Raw genomic sequence first — 26,668 nt, forward strand, 5'->3', positions numbered from 1 at the left:
ATCAAAACGAAACTAAACAAAACAAATTTGTCATGCACATGTCCTCTATCTAACTTTCCCAAGGGTAGCCACTAGACTTTATGTTTGAGGTAAATGCCCAGGTGTTCACCCACAAAGAAATCTATGCTAATATAAAACAGGTATAGAGGCACTCCTAGGTCTTGCAGACGAGATCCAGCAGCAGCACAATCCAGCAGCATTTTTATTGTTGACGTTTCAATGAAACTCAGTCAATCTTTGCTTGAGAACGATGGACCGAGCTTCATTAAAACGTCTACACTAAAAATGCTGCTGGTTTGATCTATCTCCCCTGTAAGACTCGTGCGTGACTCTATCTGTTTTGGATTTGTACTGTCTAACATTTATATATTTAAAATAAAAAAAAGAGAAACAGAATACAGACAAAAAAGTTTTGTACATGAACTTTATTACTACCTAAATACTATGACAGGCAATTAGACAACTTTGCCTTTTTTAATAAGGGTTATCACGAATATGCTCCAGAATCTTTTTAAGACCCAGATAGGTCTCCTGTGCAGTTGGTAGAATCTGAGTAGCTGGAAGCAAGAAGCCATAGCGTCCTGTATCTCTCAACTCAAAGGCAAATGAATACTTAATTCCAATATCATAGGTCCAGTCAATACTTCCTCCACTAGCTTGATCTGAAGAAAAAATAATTTTCAGAGCAAAATTAGTTTTGTTACACTCAACATACTCAAACAGCAAGGAGGTCCATGAGGATCTTTTTACAAAAAATAGTAAAAACAAAATTACAAACAGGCTTTTATTTAGTTGCCCTCCTAAAGTTGGTAAAAGTTGTTTTTGGTTTTGTCATATTGGTTATTGTACATAACTATGCTCTACCTATGTTATTCATTTTTGAATTATATATTAAGAACATTATTCATTTTTTTAACTACCGTATTTATCGTTTTATAACACACGCCGGTGTATAACACGCACCCCAAGTTTAGGAGGGAAGTTTAAGGAAAAAAACTTTTAGGAGGGAAGTTTAAGGAAAAAAACCTACATTTAAATGCCTGTCAATGCAGCCTTATCAGTGTCCATCTGCAGCCTTGCCCATCATTGCAGAATGATCAGTGTCCATCTGCAGCCTTGCCCAAGTGTCCGCCTGCAGCCTTGCTCAAGTGTCCATCTGCAGCCTTGCCCAAGTGTCATCTGCAGCCTTACCCAAGTGTCATCTGCAGCATGATTGTTTAAATTACTGCCGCCAAGATAGACAGAGCCGGATATCCTGTGTACTCGGCTCCTCTCAGCTCATCTCGCAGTCCCGCCCCTTGGCCCGACTCCTATGATGGACAAAACACAGGTCCAATGGCGGGACTAGGCGTGACTGTGAGAGGAGCTGAGTGGAGCCGAGCCTAGTCGAGTACACAGTACACTTGGCCTGGTCTATTTCGGCGGCGCTCGTTCCCTCCTTCCCCTCCGAGGCAGCGGTTAGGCGTATAACACGCACCCACGATTTTCCGCTGATTTTAAGGGGAAAAAAGTGTGTGTTATATGCCGATAAATACAGTATATATTGACAACATTAATTTAGATACCGTATTTATCGGCGTATAACACGCACTTTTTTCCCCTTAAAATCAGGGGAAAATCGTGGGTGCGTGTTATACGCCGATCCCCGCTATTTTGTGATCTATCGAAGCGATCACCGCGATTGCCGCCGACATTCACATAGCGTGTATTTTTAAATATGGCGCTGCGGAGTTCGGAGGGACTCGGCAGCGCTCGTTCAGCTCTTCTCGGCGCCGTTCACAGTCCCGCCCAGTCCCGCCATTGGACCTGTGTTATGTCCATCATAGGGACTGGGCATGACTGTGAACGGCGCCGAGAAGAGCCGAGAACCCTCGGCTGTGTGTATCTCGGCTCCGCCCAGTCACTGTGTTCTCAGCGGCGCTCGTTCAGCTGAACGAACGCCGCCGAGTCCCTCCGAACTCCGCGGCGCCATATTTAAAAATACAAACTAAACTTGTGTATGTCGGCGGCGATCATAAAATGTACACTGGGGACAAGGCTGCACTGACCACTGGGGACAAGGCTGCACTGACCACTGGGGACAAGGCTGCACTGGGGCAAGGCTGCACTGGGGCAAAGCTGCACTGGGGCAAAGCTGCACTGACAATTCTGCACTGGGGCAAAGCTGCACTGACAAGGCTGCACTGACAAGGCTGCACTGGGGCAAAGCTGCACTGACAAGGCTGCACTGACAAGGCTGCACTGGACACTGGGGCAAGGCTGCACTGACAAGGCTGCAGATGGACACGATAACGCTGCATTGATGGACATTTGAATGTAAGTTTTTTTTCCTTAAACTTCCCTCCTAAAAGTTTTTTTCCTTAAAGTTCCCTCCTAAACTTGGGGTGTGTGTTATACGCCGGCGCGTGTTATACGCCGATAAATACGGTAACTTCTCTCTTCTTATTCTCAACACATTGTAATACGAAAGAAAACTAGTTCATCCAATCAAGTTCTATATTTTCTTGGCAAATCTAGGGATGAATTCTGTTGCTTAGCAAGAGCATTCATGCCAAGCAGCATTATTAATTTATATTCTGACTTGCCTTAGATTTTATGCACATTTTTACAACTATGTATTAAAGTCTAAATCCAAAAACTAAAATGTAATCTATTGCAGTTTACTGTTTTTAGATTTGGTGACTGCATTCATTTCCTTTTTTTCAGGCCCTTATTTGTTTATTTTCACCAGGTGATTATGCCAGTAACACACCTCCCATCCTAGGGTTACAACGTTCATTAACTGTACAGTATATATGGAGGAGCAGTGTTGTCTTAGTCTGCTTTCCTGATTTCCATTACACTAAGGGCAAATGCTTTGTTGTTCACAGAAGCTGAGAGAAGCCACAGGAAGTTACAAGGAAACTAGATCTCTGAGAGATATTTTTCTTGCACTTAGCCTAAAGAAAAAAAATCTAATGCTGCCACTACATCTAGGGACTTGCAAGCTGCAATATATTTAAATGTTGTTCTTGGGTTTAACAAAACAATACCAATAACCACTGCACTAAACCAAATACATTTATGTGCCAACATTTTTTTTTGATAAAGATAAAAATATGTACTGTATATACAAAAGGGCCACAAAAGATATATATCCAAATAACACACCCAAGCTCATCTCTTTACCACACACAGCCCCACAAAGGCAAGAGAATTCTTGTTGGGCAGTGTATTAATGCTCGGATGAACACACTTAGACCGAAAATTAATGGTTCAAAGAATGTCAGGAAAAATAGTCGGTCCTCATGCATGTTCATTTCATCAAATCTGGCCCTCTTTGAAAAAAGTTTGGACACCCCTGGTATAAACACTATTATTTCTAATTTTTAATCACAGGCACCAGCAGCAAAATGTATTGCCTGCTGACATGCAGCACAATCAATCTGAGGCTATGCCAATTTGTTAGAGATAGACTATTGAAAGCATTCTATAGGTTAAATTGCACAAGTATACTTTGCACAATGCTGGAAAGCATAGCTTGGAGTATAAAAAAAAAAAATGCAATTTTACGATTTCCTATTTTTTTCATTTTCTTCTGCCAAAGTAGCATTTTTATGTTGTTTATGTTGGCAATGTAAGGGTAAAAGTAATACACACTAACATCCAGAGAAAGTGGTTACATTCAATTATATTCATCCATGTGAAGGCATCCATGCATAGTCCTGTGTCTGAATGAGATCTAAAGATGGGTAAAGTAATGACAGAAATTTGACTTACAGATAGTGGAGCAGATTGTTCCAACTTTGTACTGGGTGCCATAGAGAGAGCTCAATGCACTAGCAGCAGCTTTACCAACTGTGTTCTGGAAAGAGTAAAACATATTCAATTAAAGTTCATTCATGTAGGCTAAGATCACCTCTGCAACAGACGTTCAGTCTGCTCACTTCTTAAGCTAGGACTAACAGATTTTTTTGGGAAAGATTAAAAATCCAAAACAATTCAGTAGACATATACCTCACATCAGTTTCAAATACTGTATACCATGAAGTCATTATTAATCTTAGACATCTATTCATGAAACCTTGCCTGCTCTACCCATCCACTATAATGACATTTGTATTATTACTGTATAGACATATACATACATACACTTTAACCACTTGCCAACTGCCCTATAGCAGATTTACTGCTACGGGGCAGCCCTGCTGTGCAGAATCACCTACATATACGTGATTCTGCACTTCTGGGTAGGCAGCACAACGCTTCTGCTGTGATTTGTCACAGCAGAAGCTGATCAGCGTGTGCCAGTCAGTGGATATCCGCCGGCACCCGCTGATATCCAAGGAGAAACACAAGATGGAGCTCTGCCTATGTAAACAAGGCAGAGCTTTGTCCTGACAGGGGGGAAGTGATGAACTTTCTTTCCCTGCTAAGCAGGGAATACATTCCATCACTTCCCTTTGTAAAAGCACCACACATAGTGAACACAAACACTGGATAGGCACACATTTAATTGTTTGATTGCCCTAGCTGTTTAATCCCGTCCCAGCCAATCAAACTGATCACTGTATATTAGGCACTGGTTCCCACAAAGTCTCAAAGTGTCAAAACGTCCGCTGCAATTTCGCAGTCCCGCTATAAGTCGCTGATCGCCACCATTACTAGTATAAGAAAAAAGAAAAAATTCCAGTTTATATCCCATAGTTAGAAAATAAATAAGTGCAGCGCTATGATTGCAAGAAAAGGGAAAAATTGTATGTGATTCAAACACTTTTCATTATTCACTATATCCCATAGTTTGTAAACGCTATAACTTTTGTGCAAACCAATCAATATATGCTTATTGGGATTTTTTTCTTACCAAAAATATGTAGCAGAATACGAAATTCCAGTATATATCCCACAGTTTGTTATATCAAAAAATATGTTGCAGAATACATATTGGCCTAAATTAGTGAAAAAAATTAGATTTTTAAAAAAAACGTATTGGACATGTTTTATAGCAGAAAGTAAAAAATATTGTTTTTTTTCTTTTTTATAGCACAAAAAATAAAAAACAAAACGCAGTGGTGATCAAATATCACCACCAAACGAAAGCTCTATTTGTGGGAAAAAATGACATGCATTTTATTTGGATACATTGCTGCATGAGCCAGTTAAAGTAACGCAGTGCCGTATCGGAAAAAATGGCCTGGTAATGAAGGGGGGCGTCAATCTTCTGGAGGTCAAGTGATATCAGTATAGTCATTGTGGATGTCACATGGCCAAATATAATATATCAGTTTACAAAAACAAGGGAATCTGCTGAGGAGAGATAATATTCACTAGACTGTTATGAGAGCCAGGGTTTCGGCACAGAAATGTGAAATTCTGATTTAAAGTACTCATTCTTAGCTATTGTTACATATAGTGCAGAGGAACTGGCACTTAAAAAAAAGCAGAGGTTAAAAGACCTAACAGGCTGCTTGGCCATGTGACAAGAATGGGAGAAAGCATCTTGAAGATGTCGTCTTAAAACAAATCCAGGAGAAAGAAGAAGCAGAGCAAGGCAAAAATAGACATTGATTATTGATCAGCAAAAGGACCTAAGACAGCTGAAAGCCAGAATCTATTGATTGAGAGTGATGGATAGTGTGGAATGGGTAGGAAGGTCAGGAATCTTCAAGGGTTATAGTGCCAAAGAGAGAGAAAGAGGTTTTCCTCATTGATATACTGTATAATATATTTTTTTATTAACTACTGAATAAGGCACACTATTCTCTTATTATCCTAAAAAGTTGTTTTTATCGATTTTGTGCTAATTTCTAAAAGAGTTTTAATATAAGTGAGCCGAGTGAAATTGACCATAATCAAATTACTACTTTACATTTAGCCATGTGACATTCACAATAATCTTACATCTTACAGTGAATATTAGTAGTTAGTAAAAATGCAAACTTATTTATTTTCAAAACTGTTCCTTTGTAGCCCTAAAGTCAGATGATCTGCAAAAAGTGAACTCACCTAAACTTCTTACTGTAACTCTTTGACGGGGAAATACACTTACTTATTGAAAGACCAGGGCTTAAATAGTTAAGTGGAACTCCAGGCAAAGTCCTTTTTTCATTACAGAGTAGAAAAGCTACGTTAGGTCTTTGTTGCTGTCTATGTCCTGCTTGGTGGAATTTCCCCCATAATATAATTTCATTGCTCAAACCAATAGGACTGACTACTATGAATAAATATTGTATGTAGTGCAATGTTATTATGTGTTTTGAATCCTATGCCTCGTACACACGATCGGACTTTCCGCCAACAAAACCGTGGAATTTTGTCTGAAGGGTGTTGGCTCAAACTTGTCTTGCATACACACGGTCACACAAATGTTGGCCAACAATTACGAACGTAGTGACATACTAGATGTACTACGTGGTTTTTCAGCTCTTTAGCACCACCCTTTTGGCTCCTTCTGCTAATTTCGTGTTAATTGAAGTTTGGTGAGTGCTGATTCTTGCTTTTCTTTTCACGTTTTTCATTTCATGCTTTTCAGTTCGTTTCTGAACGGCCGTTCGTCAACCAGACATGTTGCGGAATCGGAGGAGATAACGTGTTATTTATTATTGGCCTTGAAGTTATTGCTTTGACATTTTTTTTTGGTTGAATAATGATTTTATTTGGTATATTTCTATTGGCAGATATCATGTCTAATATTTTTTTTTTTTTAATCGTGGAGAATAAGATTTGGCTATGTGTTTTACTTCAAATGACAGTTTGGATGTAGGCAGTTACATTTTAAAAAATACAATACAATGTAAAATTACCAAGGGAGGCCAATATAGTTGTATCTTTGATCTTATAAGTTAGGGGATAATGGTGTTGTGGTAACTTGCACAAATAAAAAAAATATATAACATAATAATATTATTCTTGATATCAATAGAAAAAAAAAGCCTTGGAAAATTTGTTTGCAATAACTCCATCAGTATCACCAGCAAAGCAGCTTCATTATTATCCCATTAAAGAAGAAGAGAATTGTGCGCTACATTTGGAGATTTCATAATTTGCCACATCGCGAATGTTAATTCTCCATTACGAATGCTAGTTTACAAGACCGACCGCTTCTGCTTCCAAGCATGCGTGTTTGTACTTTGGCCTTTTTTCTGACGGACTTGTGTACACACGATTGGAAAATCCGACAGCACACATTTGTTGGCGGAAAATTTTAAGACCTGCTAGCCAACATTTGTTGGCGGAAAGTTCGACAACAATTGTCTGATGGAGCATACACATGGTCGGATTTTCCACCAACAGCCTGACATCCAACGTTTCCCGATCGTGTGTACGGAGCTTTAGAGTTGGACAGACTTACCAGCTCAGTGTAGTGAGCAGGATTGGTGCACTTGTATCCGTAAGGGAAAAGCAAAAGCTGAGAGTAGCTGTGGATGCTTATAAATCCTTTGATCTTGCCATGACTCCTAATAAAGTTGGCAATAGACTTTACTTCCACCTCTGATTCTGCACTGGGTCCATAATAGGCATCAGAACAGGGGTTAGCATCGGCTCCTGGCCCTACATAAAAAAAAAAAATATTTCTGTGTTACTGCTGCATGTATGAGGTTTGAATTTCCAGACCACACATAACCCATTTAGCCTTGGCTCTCAAACAATTCACTGTAACTAACTGAAGAAAACATACATTTATTTATTTAGCTCTGCTTTAGATCTAACATGTTAACTGTTGGTTGTAGACTAAGGATATGACAGAACTTATCAAATGCCTATATCTTAAAACCAGGGTTTTACTTACAGTAATCATGTGAAACATTTATAAAAAAAAACTGATGCTAATAGCTATACTTCCATTATAATTTTTCAGATTGTATATAATTAGTATTATTGTTCTTTGAACATATTGTGAAGTGTGTTTGAGTATTTGTGAATTGCCCATATTAAGTAATATTACACACCATTCTCTTTTGGTTTATTTTATCCTCTCTAAAATATGAAATCAGTAGTGTAAACAACAGACTGATAACAATAGCAATTTTTGAAAACCATCTTTAATATTTTGGGGTGGTGGTGGTTGGAAGTAGTGAATGAAATGTGAATATAATCCATGGTTTGTAAAGTTGTAGTTACCTCCAAAGCCTGCATTCCAGTTTCTGTTGGGGTCAACACCTGCACATGAGCTGCCTTTATTGACGGAACGGGTTTTACGCCACATACGGTTCTAAAAATAATGAATGAATAGTAACAGGTTTCATACTAATATCTTGTTGATTTTTAGTCAGCAGATGAAGCTCTAATTTCCCTTTCACATATCTTTCTGAGGCTTCTTAGCAGTCTATTGCAAAAAGCCTGTTGTTTACAAAGCTCTGTAACTGAAACGGCAACTACGCACAGAACTGAAAAACTAATTAATGGTACTAATCTCTTACCAGACAGCTCAGTCTGAAGCTTCAATTAGACAATGCTAGCCACAAGGCAGGCTCTTGCATTGTCTCTTTAGTTATCCCATAGTGCTCTGTAGCTCTGCTAATAGTTACATGGCTATATTGTATAGTTAGGTTGAAAGGGACACAAATCAATCGAGTTCAACCAATAGAAGACTAAATAAATATATAAAAAAATAAGGCACAAGAAATAAGAGTAAGTTGGGTCTAACGTATAAACCTTAGAAAAACTTCTGGCTAAAAATTCCACATAAATCTTCCTACCCAATCAGCTCTGCTAATAGTTACATGGCTATATTGTATAGTTAGGTTGAAAGGGACACAAATCAATCGAGTTCAACCAATAGAAGACTAAATAAATATATAAAAAAATAAGGCATAAGAAATAAGAGTAAGTTGGGTCTAACGTATAAACCTTAGAAAAACTTCTGGCTAAAAATTCCACATAAATCTTCCTACCCAATCAGCCTAACCTGCAATATTTTAATACTTAGAAATGCTCCCCTTGTCATTTTAGAATGTATATTCCTGCTATACATCCAGCTTCTTTTGAAAGGCAACTAGGGAAAACAGCCTTAATTTATCTCACTGAAGATTACTACATGTATGTTTGTACTGTCACAGCAAATTACAAAGTATTGTTTTATGCTTCCTTCTCATATCAGCTTTAGAATACTTGGAAATAGACTAAATTTGGTATTATTGTGTTGGATTGAACTTGACACCACACAGGAAATCTCATTAATATTAGATACTTACTGATGAGTGAGAGAAGACATATCCATCAGGATTGGTGACAACCATAAGGAAGACATCATAATTATTCAACAAAGAGGTAACAGATGCGTCCTTTCCATAGTCAGAAGCAAGCTTAAAAAAATCAAATAAAATATTGCTGTAAATAAATGTACCTTTAAAACAGGAAAGTATTGGCAGGGATTTACTATCTGTGGCCTTTACATGTTTTTTTTTAAGTATTTTGATTTACTTAAAGAGGTTGTAAAATCTATTTATTTATTTTTTTAATAACAAACATGCCATGCTTACTTTCTCTGTGCAAGTGCACTCCTGGCTCCTCCCTACATCGAGTGCCCCCACGGAGAAGCGCTTTCCCTGTAGGCACTCAGCACTCAAGCAGGCGCGCTCCCATGTCCTGCGGCTGCGTCCATTGACACAGACAGCAGGACTCGGCCCCGCCCCCTAGACTCCCGCATCATTGGATTTGATTGACAGCAGAGGGAGCCAATGGCTCCTGCTGCTATCAATCTATCCAATGTGGACCGGAGACACCGGCTGGAGCTGGTGTGCTTGTCCCCGTCGCTGGAAAGATCGGGCTCAGGTAAGTAAAAGGGTGGCTCTGGGGGGCTGCTGCAGCACAGGAGGTTTTTCACCTTAACGCATAGAATGCATTAGGGTGAAAAACCTCAAAGGTTTACAACCCCTTTAACATAATTTCCCCATTTTTTACCAGTTGGTTGAAGTACTAGGAGGTTTACAAATACAAAAAATGTGAAAGTTCACCAAATTATATAAATATTTGAGTATATAAACCCAACATTTCATATCCCTGATATGTGCCTGCTGTACCATGTACTTGCATGAGAAAGTCTCCTATTCTCTTTGTATTGCTTCCTTTTTGTGAAATCCCTGGTTTTCCTGCTAGTACCTCTGCTTTCATCAAAAACTGACTGCACTAGGCATGAGAGCACAGCGTGGTCAGTTCTCTAAGAAGGAAGGCTCTTCTGGGAAGATTAGTGTACTGCTGTTTCTCCTCCCCAGCTCTTGAGAACTGAGAACAGAGGGGATGTGATCACTTATAAGAAAGGGGGGAAAAAGGGAATTTATAATGTTTTTTTAATATGTATATACAAAACAAATGTTTTGCCTTTCATTTCTATTTTAAACTGAAATTGTTGTTTTACAATGCAAGGTTTTACAATCACTTTAACCTCTACAATTCTTCATATACATGTTATTTTAATGGTTCTCACTGTTATTGGATTATGTGAAGCACGGCAATATTTGGTACTTTACATTATGTAGATTGCAGTTACCTTATGTGCGGTCCACAGGGCAGTAGCTTGAGTAACCCACTCACGTGCATGAATACCAGCATCTATCCAAATGCCAGGACGACCAGCTCCAGTGCTGAACTGTAAGCAGAATATTGTATTTTAATCATTTTTTAACCTATCATTAAAGTCATATGATGAATATTTAACTTTTTTAGATCTCACCGTTTACATTTTAAACTTACAATCCCCAATACAAAGCAGGATTTGCAAAAGCAAAAGTAGAACAGAACGGTGGGATTTGAAACTACAGTAAATAAAGGGTTAAAAATATGTGTCTTCATTTTTTTTATTTTTTTGCATAAATTGCATTAAAAAAATGTGATTGTAACACTCGTTTTGTGCTGCGGTTGTAAATATAGTTGCTTTAATAATACACAAAGTATGAATGAAGGTAGGGCTACTCTGTTTTAACTAAATAAACAAATCTGTTGGCAATTTGGAGGTCAAAAAATCATTTCTTTCTCTAGAAAATGTAACTCTGTTATGTGTTTTGCTATTAAATATGTACTACACAGAGATTACATCTACTACAGCTATAGAAAACGTTTAAGTCATCCTAAAAATATGATATTATTATCTACCTCATACTGTATCTCAAGCATTATTAGAAGAATCACCTTAAGAACATTGAGGGGGCGCCCTTCATATGAGTTACCAATCTGTTGCTTGCTAACAAGTGATCTGTAATCTGCTATAATGAGGTCAAGGGCACTGTTTATCTAAAATAAAAAAGACAAAATAGAGATTATGAAAAAAGCATTGCTCCATACATTTAAAGAATATAATATTCCATTCAATTTCCATCACATCTGCACACATACTGTATACTATGTTCAAAAGAAAAGAGACTTAAAATATATCTCAAGCCAAAAAATGTTTTGTTTGCATTTTAGATAGTGTAGGGAATTAATTTGTTTTTTTTTCCGGCCTATGTGTCCCATTCAATAGATTTTTCCTCACTTACTGTCTTGTGGACAACACAATAAAATAAACATCCCCCTTTTAGACAAATGTCACTATTGGAGGATTCCTACTTTTTTACTGTTCCAGCGACAAACTCAAAATGTTGGATTTTCCTTCACTTTTAGATCTGGTGACAGTGGCCCAATATGGGGTTGGCATTAGATATACTTTAATTAGAGTTTAATTAATAAAATTTGAAAAAAGTTATATTTTATCATAAATTATTTTGTTTGCCATAGCCTGTTGTAGAGTTAGAAATATCTGACCTGTACATAGAAATGGCAAATAAAAATAAGGCAACTTTTCCCGCTACCAGCAATGAATGAAAAACCAGATCAAATGGGTAATTTGTTGGGCAGCATTATTTTTTTTTTTCTGTGTAGCGCATACAGTAAAATTAGGGAAATGTGTGTAAATGATATGTAAACGATTCATAGATGGACCATTATAGTTATTTACTGCTAGAAGCATAGTGTTGATAATATTCTGCTGGACACCATGCACAGAAGGTTATGGATCACTAGTTTGTGAAATCTAGATTTGATTTCTTACAATATCCAAGTTGTAATAAGCGCCAAAATTAAAAGAGCCAGAGTTGCGTGCTGTTCTTTCATTGCTTTCCATTTCTTCTTTCTCTTTGTTGATCACTTCCTACAAGAAATATGTAACAGTCAATAACTAGTAAAAGCAAATCCAGTAATGATGTTCAAATATCTTATAATCGTTATGAACGTGTCAAGTTCAAGTAACTTACCTGCAGGTCTTCTATCATAATGGAGTAGTCAATGCTGTTATATTCCAGATAGGCCTTCACAGACTGAAGACTTGTGAAGGGAACTCGGACATCAACTGGAATATCAGTCTTGGCAGGTTCAGTCCAGAAGTCAAGCTTTCAAATGTAAAAAGTGACTTGTTATGCATATTACCAGTCAGGGTATCTGATACAAGGTTAAGTCACTACAAAGTGAAAAATACATGAGTATGAGACATGTATCACTAGTGGTACATTATGCTTATTCTGCATGGTACATGTCATGGCTTTTTGTGGGGAGAAGTGTCTTAATTAGATGCTGGATCCCATATAAGCAGAGTGTGTGTAGCATATGGATCTTCACCACATTTGAGGACTGGGAAAGGAGGCTGTGCTTAAAGACCCTGAATTCAAATTAGGATGTGTGCAGACTTGCTAGAATCTGAAGGGATGCGTACAGCCATAGTATAGTGGAAACAGGCTTTAGTAAGGTGCAGGCTCTGACGCTGAGTACTCTATGAATAGCTGGAATAGTTTAGTTGGTGGAGACTGGCAGCTAAATAAGCTAAGGAAAAGTACCAGTGATCAGGAGCAGGCTAAGAATAGTATCTGGGCAGAGATGGTACCATACAACAGAATAGAATAGAATACAATAGAATAAATTGGAATAATAGTATGAAGTCTAGTCAGAGGCCATTGCCGACAGCAACCAGAGACAAAAGCTTAAATTTTAGCAAAGCCTTCATTTTATTTGCTTTTTCTGTGATTGAAGAACTCTTGAAGCAGTAGGAAAAGATTTCAATAGAACTGTCGGCTCCCAAAGAAATATAAAGCAAAGCAGGTCAAACAGAACCTTAGAACAGGCCTTAGAATAGCAATCAATTATGCACAGTCAAAGTAAATTTAAAAAACTTATAGGAAAGTACAAGTGCGTTTCTAATGCAAGTTTACTGTGAAAATACACAGCCCATCTATATGAGCCCTATGGCAGGAGTAATGTTGATACATTTCCTAAAATTCTTTCCTAACAGGCAGGAAAGATGAACAGCATTAGGGATGAGCTTTGAGTTCGAGTCGAACCCATGTTCGACTTGAACATCGGCTGTTCGCAAGTTCGCCGAACAGCGAACAATTTGGGGTGTTCGCGGCAAATTTGAATGCCGCGGAACACCCTTTAAAAGTCTATGGGAGAAATCAAAAGTGCTAATTTTAAAGGCTTATATGCATGGTATTGTCATAAAAAGTGTTTGGGGACCCGGGTCCTGCCCCAGGGGACATGGATCAATGCAAAAAAAAGTTTTAAAAATGGACATTTTTTCTGGAGCAGTGATTTTAATAATGCTTAAAGTGAAACAATAAAAGTGTAATATCCCTTTAAATTTCGTACCTGGGGGGTGTCTATAGTATGCCTGTAAAGGGGCGCATGTTTCCTGTGTTTATAACAGTCTGACAGCAAAATGACATTTCAAAGGAAAAAAAGTCATTTAAAACTACTCGCGGCTATTAATGCATTGCTGGTCCGACAATACACATAGAAGTTCAATGATAAAAACGGCATGGGAATTCCCCACAGGGGAACCCCGAACCAAAATTTAAAAAAAAAAATGACGTGGGGGGTCCCCCTAAATTCCATACCAGGCCCTTCAGGTCTGGTATGGATATTAAGGGGAACCCCGGCCAAATTTTAAAAAAAAAATGACGTGGGGGGTCCCCCTAAATTCCATACCAGGCCCTTCAGGTCTGGTATGGATATTAAGGGGAACCAGGCACCAAAATAAAAAAAAACGGCGTGGGGTCCCCCAAAAAATCCATACCAGACCCTTATCCGAGCATGCAACCTGGCAGGCTGCAGGAGAAGAGGGGGATGTGAAAGAGCGGCCCCCCCCTCCTGAACCTTACCAGGCCACATGCCCTCAACATTGGGAGGGTGCTTTGGGGTAGCCCCCCAAAACACCTTGTCCCCATGTTGATAAGGACAAGGGCCTCATCCCCACAACCCTGCCGGTGGTTGTGGGGGTCTGCGGGCAGGGGGCTTATCGGAATCTGGAAGCCCCCTTTAACAAGGGGACCCCCAGATCCCGGCCCTCCCCCCTGTGTGAAATGGTACCCCTACCATTTCACTAAAAAACTGTCAAAAATGTTAAAAATGAGAAGAGACAGTTTTTGACAATTCCTTTATTTAAATGCTTCTTCTTACTTCTTTCTTCTATCTTCCTTCATCTTCTTCTGGTTCTTCTGGTTCTTCCTCCGGTGTTCTCGTCCAGCATCTCCTCCGTGGCGTCTTCTTCCCTTCTTCTTCTCGGGCCGCTCCGCATCCATGGCATGGAGGGAGGCTCCCGCTCTTCTCTTCATCTTCTTCTCTTCTTCATCTTCTTCTCCGGGCCGCTCCGCATCCATGCTGGCATGGAGGGAGGCTCCCGCTGTGTGACGCTTCTCCTCTTCTGACGGTTCTTAAATAATGGGGGGCGGGGCCACCCGGTGACCCCGCCCCCTCTAACGCACGGCGACATGACGGAACTTCCCTGTGGCATTCCCCGTGATGCCACAGGGAAGTCCCATCAAGTCACCGTGCATCAGAGGGGGGCGGGGTCACTGGGTGGCCCCGCCTCCCATTATTTAAGAACCGTCAGAAGAGGAGAAGCGTCACACAGCGGGAGCCTCCCTCCATGCCACCATGGATGCGGAGCGGCCGGAGAAGAAGATGAAGAAGTGAAGAAGATGAAGAAGAGAAGCAGATGAAGAGAAGAGCGGGAGCCTCCCTCAATGCCATGGATGCGGAGCGGCCCGAGGAGCAGAAGGGAAGAAGACGCTGCGGAGGAGATGCTGGACGAGAACACCGGAGGAAGAACCAGAAGAACCAGAAGAAAAAGATGAAGGAAGATAGAAGAAAGAAGAAAGAAGAAGCATTTAAATAAAGGAATTGTCAAAAGCTTACCATTTCACACAGGGGGGGAGGGCCTGGATCTGGGGGTCCCCTTGTTAAAGGTGTTTTGGGGGGGCTACCCCAAAGCACCCTCCCAATGTTGAGGGCATGTGGCCTGGTACGGTTCAGGAGGGGGGGGCGTTCTCTCAACCCCCCCTCTTTTCTGGCGGCCTGCCAGGTTGCGTGCTCGGATAAGGGTCTGGTATGGATTTTTGGGGGGACCCCACGCCGTTTTTTTTTATTTTGGCGTGGGGTTCCCCTGTGGGGAATTGCCATGCCGTTTTTATCAATGAACTTCTATGTGTATTGTTGGACCGGCAATGCATTAATAGCCGCGAGTAGTTTTAAATGACATTTTTTCCTTTGAAATGTCATTTTGCTGTCAGACTGTTCTAAACACGGGAAACATGCGCTCCTTTACAGGCATACTATAGACACCCCCCAGGTACGAAATTTAAAGGGATATTACACTTTTATTGTTTCACTTTAAGCATTATTAAAATCACTGCTCCTGAAAAAACGGCCGTTTTTAAAACTTTTTTTTTGCATTGATCCATGTCCCCTGGGGCAGGATCCAGGTCCCCAAACACTTTTTATGACAATAACTTGCATATAAGCCTTTAAAATTAGCACTTTTGATTATTCATGTTCGTGTCCCATAGACTTTAACGGTGTTCACCTGTTCGAACAAATTTTTTTCCTGTTCGCATGTTCTGGTGAGAACCGAACAGGGGGGTGTTCGGCTCATCCCTAAACAGCATACATTGTTATTGTGGCTGCAGCATCTCTGGTAGACCATATCACTTTTTGTGCAAGTAAAGGACAAAGGGTTGACAGACTGCATTCAATTCATACAAAAAAAGGAACTTTTTCAGTTTAATCTTAGTATTTTTTTAGGAAAATTTTTTACTTTTTTATGTGTTAAAATAACATTTTTATGCTATTGTTTGTACCTGCAGATGTGTCAAAGATTGTAAATCTTGCAGCAGACTGAGTTGCTCATTGCTGTTTGCCTTGATTCGCAGCACCTGCTCTCTGCAGAAGAGAAATTTACAGTTTACTATGCATGACCAAAATGCTACTGTATCTTGTTTGTTCAAAGGTGTAATTGTAAAATATGTTCCAATGCATCCACCTGCGCCACTAAGTCAAAATGAATATCCCTCTGTTATATAGAATATCACAACCAGTCTTATATACAGACCTGTATTTTATATCACTTTCAACTCACAGTATAGAGCAATAGGTCACATGTAAAATCAGCACAATAAACTGTTGGCGGCTGGTGGGCTTTTGTTCAGGGGGGTGGCAAATAACCACCCCCCGGCGGCGCAGCACTAACAACTCCCGCACGCATCTGCCAGTTGGTCCGGCACTTAGCTGGATAGATAGATCCAGATAGATGGGGGGTGTCATCCAGCGAGGCGGGGTCCGGGCAACGTCTCCAGGCTGGTGGGTGCGGGGTCCGGGCAGCGGCTCCAGGCTAGCAGGTGTGGGGTCCGAGCAGCGGCTCCATGCTAGTGGGTGAGGGGTCCGGGCAGCGGCTCCAGGCTGGCAGGTGTGGGGTCTGGGCAGCAGCTTCAGGCTGGTGGGTGTGGGGTCCAGGCAGCGGCTCCAGGCTAGTGGGTGCGGGGTCTGGGCAGCGGCTCCAGGCTAGCGGGTGTTGGGTTAGGGCAGCTTCTCCAGGCTGGCGGGCTTTCTCTCTGTCTCAATGGCTTCATCCCTTGCTCCACATCAGGTGTCCAATATGATCACCTAGCAATTTGGCCAATTGGGAAACAGGTCTCACACCTGCTTCCTGATTGGCAGGGAGAAGATTTAGTGTGAAAATAGCAAAAATGAATTCACTATAATCACACAATTGGGTGGGATCAGGACGCAGTGCTCTGCACCCCGAGCCCACCCTTTTTGAATCATGTGCTTCAGAAAACACACAACCCCTCATCCCCGCCATAGGAATTCATGGGCCCAGGGTCCTGAAAGGGGCCAGGCACATGGATAGGGAGGGCAGAGGCTGTGTTAGGGAGGGAGGACTCGTGCGACCACAATGCATGGGCCGCCACTGCAAAATTATTTACAATTAGTAGTATGTGTTCCTTGAGCCAATGCCTCTTTTTTTAGGAGAAATCCTCTTCCATCCATATCCCCCCTACCCCTCCACCATCGTAATCTTCTGGTGTGGCGATGCTGGTTAATAGAACTAATTGGTTGTCACAGGCTCTCATCAAGAGAGCCTGACTATGCCTGCCCTTTCCACCTACCTCTGCTATTCATAATAGCTGTACAGCTTCTGTGAATGAAATGTGATCTATGAATGGAGTAGATTACTCCTCTACTTTAACATACATTAAAATATGTTGTCATAGAAATGTTTTGTTACCAGGGCTCTACAAAAGGTAGTGAGTGAGTGTATGTGCTTGTAATTTGCCTGCCTAACAGACTACCCTTCCCTGTCCTCTCCCTTTTCAACAAAAGTGCCTGCATATCAGATTTCTATATGGGGAGAGTTCCCTCCTGCTGATTGGCTGCTGGAGGCAGGAAAGCTACTTCTGGAGTCAGAATGGACACTAGGATGATAAGGAGGTTGATTGCTTCAAAAATTACACTCTATATCATCTATTATCCATAAATATGAGTGAGATCTGCTCATCCATTGAAAGTGATGTACCATGATCGTGACTCCGGCTCACATGCACAGGAGTGATGTCATATCGGCTCGGCCACTGAAATGGCTAAAGACTGCGAACCCAGAAGGAAAACCAGGTGAAAATGGAATCCTGTCAGCGGGGACAATGACTGTTGGAGGAATCTGTTTTATAAGTAAGTCAGTCAAAAGGTCCTAGTTTGTGTTGAATACTAGCACATTTTGACATTAACTTGCAGTGGGGCTATTTTTTTTTTTATAGTTTACTACTGCTGAAACTACTTGCCATCCTCCCACAGTACTTTCACTGCGAGTGGGCGGCAGCTCAGCGACGTACTGGTATGTCACTGTGCACATGAGCAATTGCATAACCCCTGGGGCCGCAGTGGTGTGATCCCATCGCCGCTGTGTCCACTGGATCACAGTGCTTAGTACCTAACCATTTATGACAGCTAAAGCTATTGCTTATAACAGTAATATTCACTGTTATAAGCAATAATAGTATGAAAAAAAATCTTTAAAAAAAATGTAATACATTTTTTTTTTACGTACTATCACTAGTCAATATACCTGGTCACTACCACACAAGTCATATGACAAATAGACTATTCTAGAGGTGGAGTGTGGTGAAAATTGATCTACCAACATCCTATAAGACATCAAACTCTATGTGCAACAAAAACCCCTAATGGAATTTGGAGGCAACCTAATATATGAAACTGTATTAAACATATATATAGTTTTATTAGACAAATTCTTAAAAAAGGGGACGTTAGTCCTAGTCCTGGCTTTGACCCTGTACTTTTGTCATTAGGGATCATGACTAAGAGAGTCCTATATTATTGTTTTTATTTTCAGTTATACATCTTTGCTGGCTGGCGCTACAGGGGCTTTTTGCCCCAATAGGAGTCCTTGTGTAAGCATTTCTGGCCACTTTGTGGATCCTTTCTGGTGCTCCTTGTGGAAGACCCCCCATGTAGCCATCCCATCGAGCAGATATCTTTGTGATTTTACCAATCATATGTGTTTCCATGATTGACTTCTGTAAGTATCCATAGCAGCCTGTGTTTTGCGAGATACAATTTGATATATGTATAATGAAGCTATATTTCCTATGTAACTAATGTTCATTATGTATCTATGTTTTAGAAGCTAAAACATCCAGTATATATATCCCCTGAGGAAGGACTACAAATCTGAAACATGTTGGGTTTCATCACAACTGTTCATTGGAGCAATGTGGAATTGCACATGGGTAGCCCTATGGTTGTGTCTGATATGTGCAGGGTATAGATGTCATGTCATGATGATATGTCCATACATGTATGCACATTTGCTGTAATGACATTTTCCTAGGACTAAAGTCCCCTTTTTTATGAATTTGTTTAATAAAAATGGAAAATTTACGATCAAAAACTTACCATAATTTTCGTTTCCTGATTCACGCCATGGCAGCATATGTTGGGTAGCCCCACCCTCGCTCCTAGCCCATGGGACCCCACTCCCATAAATTTTTAGGCTGAGCCAGAGGCCGCGTTCCGTAAGTAACCTGCTCATGACTCTAGGAGGCAACTCCTGCTGCCATGGAGTCCATCAGGAAAGGAAAATTACAGTAAATATTTGATAGTAAATTTTCAGTTTTCCTGACAGACTTCAATGGCAGCATACATTTGAGAACGAACTAGCCCACAAAAACAAGGATGGGATGTCAGAAAAGTAGGGTTTCAATCATAGCTAACAGAAACCCTATGGATAGATAATAACAGCATAAGGAAGTTAGCTACACCCCACAGAGAGCCAGAACAGCTTTAATGGAAGACATGTCATCCTCCTACAACTATTCCTGGCGCCCTTTCACAGGGAGCCCAAGAAGCCTACGCACTCCAGGATGAGTGTGTGGTGACTGCTTCTGTAGTCCGTAGCCCCGCTGATTCTGCTAGAGAGAGTGACAAATATGTCCTAAAACTCTAAGCAAAGCTGTAGCTTGAGAGCATGCTCGAAGTACCTGAATATCCATGGCATGGAACCAGTTATTCTTGGTGGTCCTGCATATAGGAGGAACAAATCCTTTGTTCTCATAGAATGCCGAAGCCACCTCAGATTGCCACCCAGTATGGATATAAACACTACCCATACTGGGCAGAAAGCCACAGGGATCCCTCTTAGCACAAGGCCCTGATCGTGTCAAACCTCCTGACTGAGGAAAAAGAACCCATAAAAAGTCTGCCTCTGTGACAGACTTTACTCAAAACTGGACTGAAAGAGATTCCATCCTTTTTTAACATAAGTGGAGTTACTCCCCAGCAGCACGCATGGCGTCTGGTCCCTTCTGCTGACCTCAAGGCAAACATACTCATGTATCCTGGCATCTGCAGGGCGACCTGGATCCCAGAGGTAGGCACACCATCATGCTGGGCACACTTTAGAGGTCACCCGGTGTTAGCAGGGAATCTGACCTGGAGCAACTGCTCGCCATTGGCAGAGCTTCCATTATCACAGGTGTCAAAAATTACACTCTATATCATATATCAAAAATTACACTCTATATCATCTATTATCCATAAATATGAGTGAGATCTGCTCATCCATTGAAAGTGATGCACCGTGATCGTGACTCCGGCTCACATGCACAGGAGTGATGTCATATCGGCTCGGCCACTGAAATGGCTAAAGACTGCGAACCCAGAAGGCACACCATCATGCTGGGCACACTTTAGAGGTCACCCGGTGTTAGCAGGGCACCTGACCTGGAGCAACTGCACGCCATTGGCAGAGCTTCCATTATCACAGGTGTCAATCTTCTGTGCATATGTGCCATTCACCACCCTGCTGTTAGCCGGGCGTTCGGTGACTACTGGAGCCATCCTGGAACTTCTGGATACCACAGGACACCACAGGATGCTCTCAATATCCGCACTGCTGTCCCGCCTGAGACCTGGTCGCCACATCTTCCAAAAAGGTAGGAAATTTCATACAAAATAGTTCTATGAGGGAGGAGGACAGAAAAGGAACGGTGCCTCTGGCTCAGCCTGAAAAATTGATTGGAATGGGTCCTATGGGGTAGGAGCGAGGGCGGGGCTACCCAAACGTATGCTGCCATAGAATCTGTCAGGAAACTATATTTTTAATACAGTTTCATATATTAGTCTGCCTCCAAAATCCATGAGGGGTTTTTGTTGCACTATGTGCACATAGAGTTTGTACACGTCAGATGATGCTGTACTGCACTGGTGACAATACGTAAAAAAAAATTGAAAAAAAACTAATTTGAATTAATTTCTTCATTTTCCAAAATATTGTGACAAAAAAATAACAACTTCAAAGAACTTGCCATGCCTCTAACTAAATCCCCAAAAATGGGTCATTTGTAGGATATTGTACTGTCCTGCCATTTTAAGGCCTCAAGAAGTAAGGCCATCAGTACATCAGGATTGATCAATTTTCAAATAGATATACACCATAGTTTGTAGACTCTATAACTTTCATACAGACTAAATAATATACACTGATTTGGGTTATTTTCATCAAAGAAATGCAGCAGACTACATGTTGGCCTAAATCTATGAAGAAAGATTATTCGTTTTTGTTCCCTAAAATTTTCAGTATTTTTTTGTTTATCTAGAAAAACATAAAAAAAAAGCAGTGGTGACTAAATACCACCAACAGAAAGCTCTATTTGTGTGAAAAAATTATCAAAATTTAATTTGTGTACAGTTTTTCATGGCTGAGCAATTGCCAGTTAAAGTAGTACAGTGCTGAATAGAAAAAAGAAGCCCTGTTCATGAAGGGGGGTAAAACCTTCCACTGGTCAAGTAGTTGAAAGATAAAATAAAAAGTAGCTTTTTTGCAATGTTCACTTCCAGTCCAGAGCTCCCTCCATCGCCAACACCATTCAACCCATTTCCTCTGTGCTCAGACTGTCCTAGATCTACCCTTGACCTAACAGTAAAAGCAGACGCATTCAGTGTTAGGTTGACCTCCCAGTCACTCTGCTTTCTTTAGTTATCAGCATGCTCCTTCTCAACACAGCAACTGATTGGCTCTTTCTGTTGCTTCTTCCTCTCACATTTTAACCAGTCTCTACAGGGAATGCAAGAGGCTGATACCTGGTCAGTTTCAGGTACTTATATGATTATGCTAAAAAAAACATTTTGGGCTTATTTACAGTTCTGTGCATCGGCCATGTTTTCCTGCATCTTAAAAGAAACCTTTACTATGAAGAAAACAGGCAGAGTAATGCTCTATAGCAGATACAGTAACATACCCTTTCCCACCTTTACAGTATTCCCCTGCTATATAGGGGTTAGTGTCCCACCCTATGTGACAGTGTGAGGGCCTCCTTATTTGCCTTTCAGTTTGTCTGGTGTGGGCAGTTTGAGTGGTTTTGTTCACACTAGTGTGTATTAATGCAGTTGGATTCTATTCAGCTGTGGTTTCTGGCAGAAATATTTTCCATAGGGATGACTTGTGTCATCTGTGAGATCTGTCTTATTGGCTTGACCTCATAAAGAGGGTAGATATCTCAGAATCTTATATTGAAATGTATGTCTAGTCTAACTTAAAATGTATTTTACTGCAAAGGTATTTAAAATGTATTTCTCTCTTTACTGCAGGACTCTCATAATCTATGCAATACTTTAGCTTTACTTTAGCTTTACTTGGCTAATAAAGGTTTCTCTTACTGTAATCTGCCTGGGACAATAACCCTTATTAAAAACAGTTTAAAAGCAGAAAGAAAAAAAACTATTGCTAATAGTTTTTCAAACGTTGTCTTTGACGTTCTGACATCTACAAACATTACAGCTAAAATCATATTGATTGTTGTGTGTAACAGACTTTGTGAGATTTGTTATCTAAAACATCTTTAAGACTAATCTAACTACCTATGTCTATTAAATTCCACAAAATGCAAACATTATTAAATATCAGCTTGGCAGGAGAAATATCCACTCTACTATTTAGCATACTTACCCTATAAATGTCTCCTTAGATAGAACGCCTGCCACCAGGGCAGTGAGGAGCAGAAGAAGTTTCATGGTGGAAGCCGAGAATACTGCGGAGTAAGGGACGAGTATTTATGTGAAGTAGGATGGAAAGCAATACGTGCCTCGGAGTGAGAAGCTACAGATGGTTTACTTATCTCAAGGTCACTGATATAAAGCTTATTACTTTATCAGACTTGTATAGTTAAAACTAAAAATATTATTTTTACACCAGTAAAACTTGTTAACAAACTGAAGTCTACAATCTAGTTATGTAAAACAATCAACATTATACCAATGTGCAAAGCTTATCTTCCATTCAGGAAACATGTGAACGTTAAACAAAGATTTCAGCTAAATTGGTAAACTATATGTTTGAATCCAAAAAGCCATATGGAGAAATTCCTCAATGAAATGTTATTACTTTGGGCACACTTTGTGCTGTACTTTTTGTACTCGCATTGACCACCAAGCCTGAGGCATTGTTTACTCCCACTGACAGTGGGGCAATTACAAACCCTACTGGCCACAGTCCGGCCCCCTAAGGTCTAAAGAATAGTAAACCGGCCCTTTGTTTAGAAAGTTTGCAGACCCCTGTACTAGTGCATGGCATGCTACTTAGTTAGCTCATCTGATAGGGAGGTATTTGTTCCATCTGAATAACAATCAATCACTACTCTAAGGAGTGTTTTTATTTAAAAAAAATTGCATAGTTATTTATCCACTGAAACTCCATGTAAATTCATTCTGTGTGAATGGGGCAAAATCAAATGTTCCCCGGCTATATTTTTTTGCAATTTTTATGTATGAATGTAAAAAATCCTGAAATAAAGCTACCAGATGGCAATGATGAGCTTACCTATGATATTCAGTGCCATCTAAATGCCATAATGCAATTTTTTCTGTATTTACACATTAAAATTGCAGAGAATATAGCCAGAAAACAGAAAGAAAAAATGTACATACAGTTTCAATGAAAGAACAGCTATGCAAATTTTTGCTTTCCATGATGGTGGGAAAAACAGAACTGTGAAATTATCAGACTTCCCAAACTTTGCACAATTTAAGTTTGACTAAACCCTGTAAGTTAGAAAAAAAACTTGTTTGTTGCTGATTATAAGTAATAGTGTGGTTATGGTAATAGCACATTTTGAAAATGCAACCTTGAAAATGCAACCTTGTTAAACAAGCTCAAGAAGGCTGTTGGGAAAATGACATTACCATTGTTGCCATTTCTGCCATAGAATGATATAGTGATTTCTGATACTCTCTTTGAATCATCAACAATAAGCCATATGACACAAACCATGCAGGGACTCATCAGTATGGCAACTTAGTATAAACTTTTGAGATGTAGATAGATATTATTGGTGTTGTCACCACAGGGTGACGCTGTGGACAGCACAACAAGATACACTATGTCACATCTTATAATTAATCAGAAAATTGGGAATTTGAAAAAGAATGGACTTTCTAGGCATGCTTCAAAATGGTTTTTCAGAAATGTTATTTATAACAAATATAATGGACATAGACAATTATAAAAAAAACATATACATCTGTGAAAGTGACTAAAATGAATTCTCAAGGGCCCACCAGCTGTCCAGAGTCCTTACAGGCTCAATAGACTAGGCTAGTCGGCCAGAGAAGTCCTGAATGTGGCAATTGCTCCAATACAATAACATACAAGGTAACCTTAATAGGTACAATCCTAAAATAGTTGATAATGAGTAGCAGGACCCAACTCAGGAAATATCAGTTCTTCTTTTCATAGGTACAAAGGCGTGCTAAACTAGTTTTGCACTTATTCACATGCTTCTTTTGGAGCTAGGTCAATAAATATGTCAAAATAAAATTTGCTGTCAATGAGGCAGAACGGCTAATTGGACAGAAACTCTGGTGGGAACACCTGGTCATACAAGGAGGTTATGGGGGCTCAATACAAACGCAGGGTAACTCTGAGGTCTATAATATGTTTAAAGATTATATGTGAGGTGGGTATTCCTCAATCAGATGGTTAAGGTACGTATTCACTACCTTAAGGTCTTTAATATTATTCAATCTATATAAGACCATTTATTTAGGGCATGTAAGTCTGCTAGGTCTGTGGATCGTTGTTTTAAAGTATAACCATACAAAGGTATAGAGGTTCAAAAAAAGTATCAAGACTCAATCAAGAAGACCCATAAGATCATGTTTCCTCTCTGGGGTCCCAGGAGGGCATGCCTCACATATACCTTACATATAATCTTTAACCAGTTAACGACCGCCCGCCGCAGTTGTACTGCAGCAGATTGGCTCTCCTTTGCGAATCGGCATCATTGTATGTCGGCTCGCGCAAACGCGGTTGTGGTCGTGCAGACTCGATGTCCGCCGGTGACCTGTGATCACCTAGTACAGAGGCAGAATGGGGATCTGCCTTTGTAAACAAGGCGGATCCCCATTTTGACAGGAGACATGACAGAGATCACTGTTCCCAGTAATCGGGAACAGTGATCTCTGTCATGTCCCAGGCAGCACATTCCCCCAACAGTTAGAACACACCTAGGGAACACACTTAACCCCTTTTGATTGCCCCCTAGTGTTAACCTCATCCCTGCCAGTGTCATTTTTACATTGATCATTGCATTTTTATAGCACTGATCAATGTAATAATGTCACTGGTCCCCAAAAAAGTGTCATTTGGGGTCAGATTTGTCTGCGGCAATGTTGCAGTCCTGCTAATAATTGCAGATCGCTGCCATAACCAGTAGAAACAAAATCTTTCCAATAGTTTGTAGATGCGATAGATATTGCTCAAACCAATCATTATATACACCTATTGCGATCTTTTTTACCAAAAATATGTAGAAGAATATATATCGGCCTAAACTGATGAATACATTTTTTTAATATTTTTTTTAGGATATGTATTATATCAAAACATTAAAAAAAGTTTTTTTTTTCAAAATTGTTGCTCTTTGTTTATAGCGCAAAAAATAAAACCACAGAGGTGATCAAATACCACCAAAAGAAAGCTCTATTTGTGGCAAAATAAGTACTTCAATTTTGTTTGGGAACAACATCACATGACCATGCAATTGTCAGTTAAACCGACGCAGTGCTGTCCAATTAGCCGTTCTGCCTCATTGACAGCAAATTTTGTTTTGACATATTTATTGACCTAGCTCCAGAAGAAGCATGTGACTAAGCGCAAAACTAGTTGAGCACGCCTTTGTACCTATGAAAAGCAGAACTGATACTTCCTTAGTTGGCTCCTGTTACCCATTAACAACCATTTTAGGATTATACCTATCCAGGTTATCTTGTATGTTATTGTATTGGGGCAATTGCCACATTCAGGACTTCTCTGGCCGACTAGCTTAGTCCATTGAGCCCGTAAGGACTCTGGACAGCTGATAGGCCCTTGAGAATTCCTTTTATTCACTTTCACAGATGTATATGTTTTTTATAATTGTCTATGTCCATTATATTTGTTATAAATAAAATTTCTGAAAAACCCTTTTAAAGCATGCCTAAAAAGTCCATTCTTTTTCAAAATTCCAATTTTCTGATAAACATTTGAGATGCTTAAAGCGTAAATCCACTTCCTACCTTTTGTTATTCTGAAGTAATACCTCTGTGCTTCTCTGTGCCTCTGTTCTGAGTTTGTCTAATAGGAGTGGTTTCATAATTAACTGTCAGGTGTGCAGCTGCAGAGCACTAATGAGGAAATCAGCTGGGTCTGCATCCCTTGTGTTCCTATTCAAAGTAGCTCTCCAAGAATGAAATTTTTGTTGCAGGGGATGCTTGAAATCTAACTTGTATCTTAGGCAGACTTCTGGGAAAATTGGTGAGCCAATCACACAAGCAGGAAATTATGTTTCTGGGTGGTGGTCAGTACACACTCTGTGTACAAAACAACTCCAGGTAGCCG

General features: G+C 40.2%; 1 protein-coding gene across 1 annotated transcript; it reads right to left on the bottom strand.

Annotated features, from left to right (window-relative positions):
- Nucleotides 1-429: 429 nt before the first annotated feature.
- LOC141131776 (carboxypeptidase A2-like) lies at nucleotides 430-22,813 on the bottom strand. Its single transcript, XM_073619429.1, has 11 exons — nucleotides 22,742-22,813; nucleotides 16,080-16,161; nucleotides 12,207-12,341; nucleotides 12,005-12,103; nucleotides 11,107-11,208; nucleotides 10,469-10,567; nucleotides 9,174-9,284; nucleotides 8,101-8,191; nucleotides 7,331-7,530; nucleotides 3,760-3,844; nucleotides 430-662 (listed from the first exon to the last, which is right to left on the bottom strand). Exons 1-11 carry the CDS (start codon nucleotides 22,804-22,806, stop codon nucleotides 475-477), a joined length of 1,257 nt encoding a protein of 418 aa, XP_073475530.1. The 5' UTR covers nucleotides 22,807-22,813; the 3' UTR covers nucleotides 430-474.
- Between the last annotated feature and the right edge of the window lie 3,855 nt (nucleotides 22,814-26,668).

Source organism: Aquarana catesbeiana, linkage group LG03, assembly GCF_042186555.1.
Source record: "Aquarana catesbeiana isolate 2022-GZ linkage group LG03, ASM4218655v1, whole genome shotgun sequence".
NCBI lineage: Eukaryota > Metazoa > Chordata > Amphibia > Anura > Ranidae > Aquarana > Aquarana catesbeiana.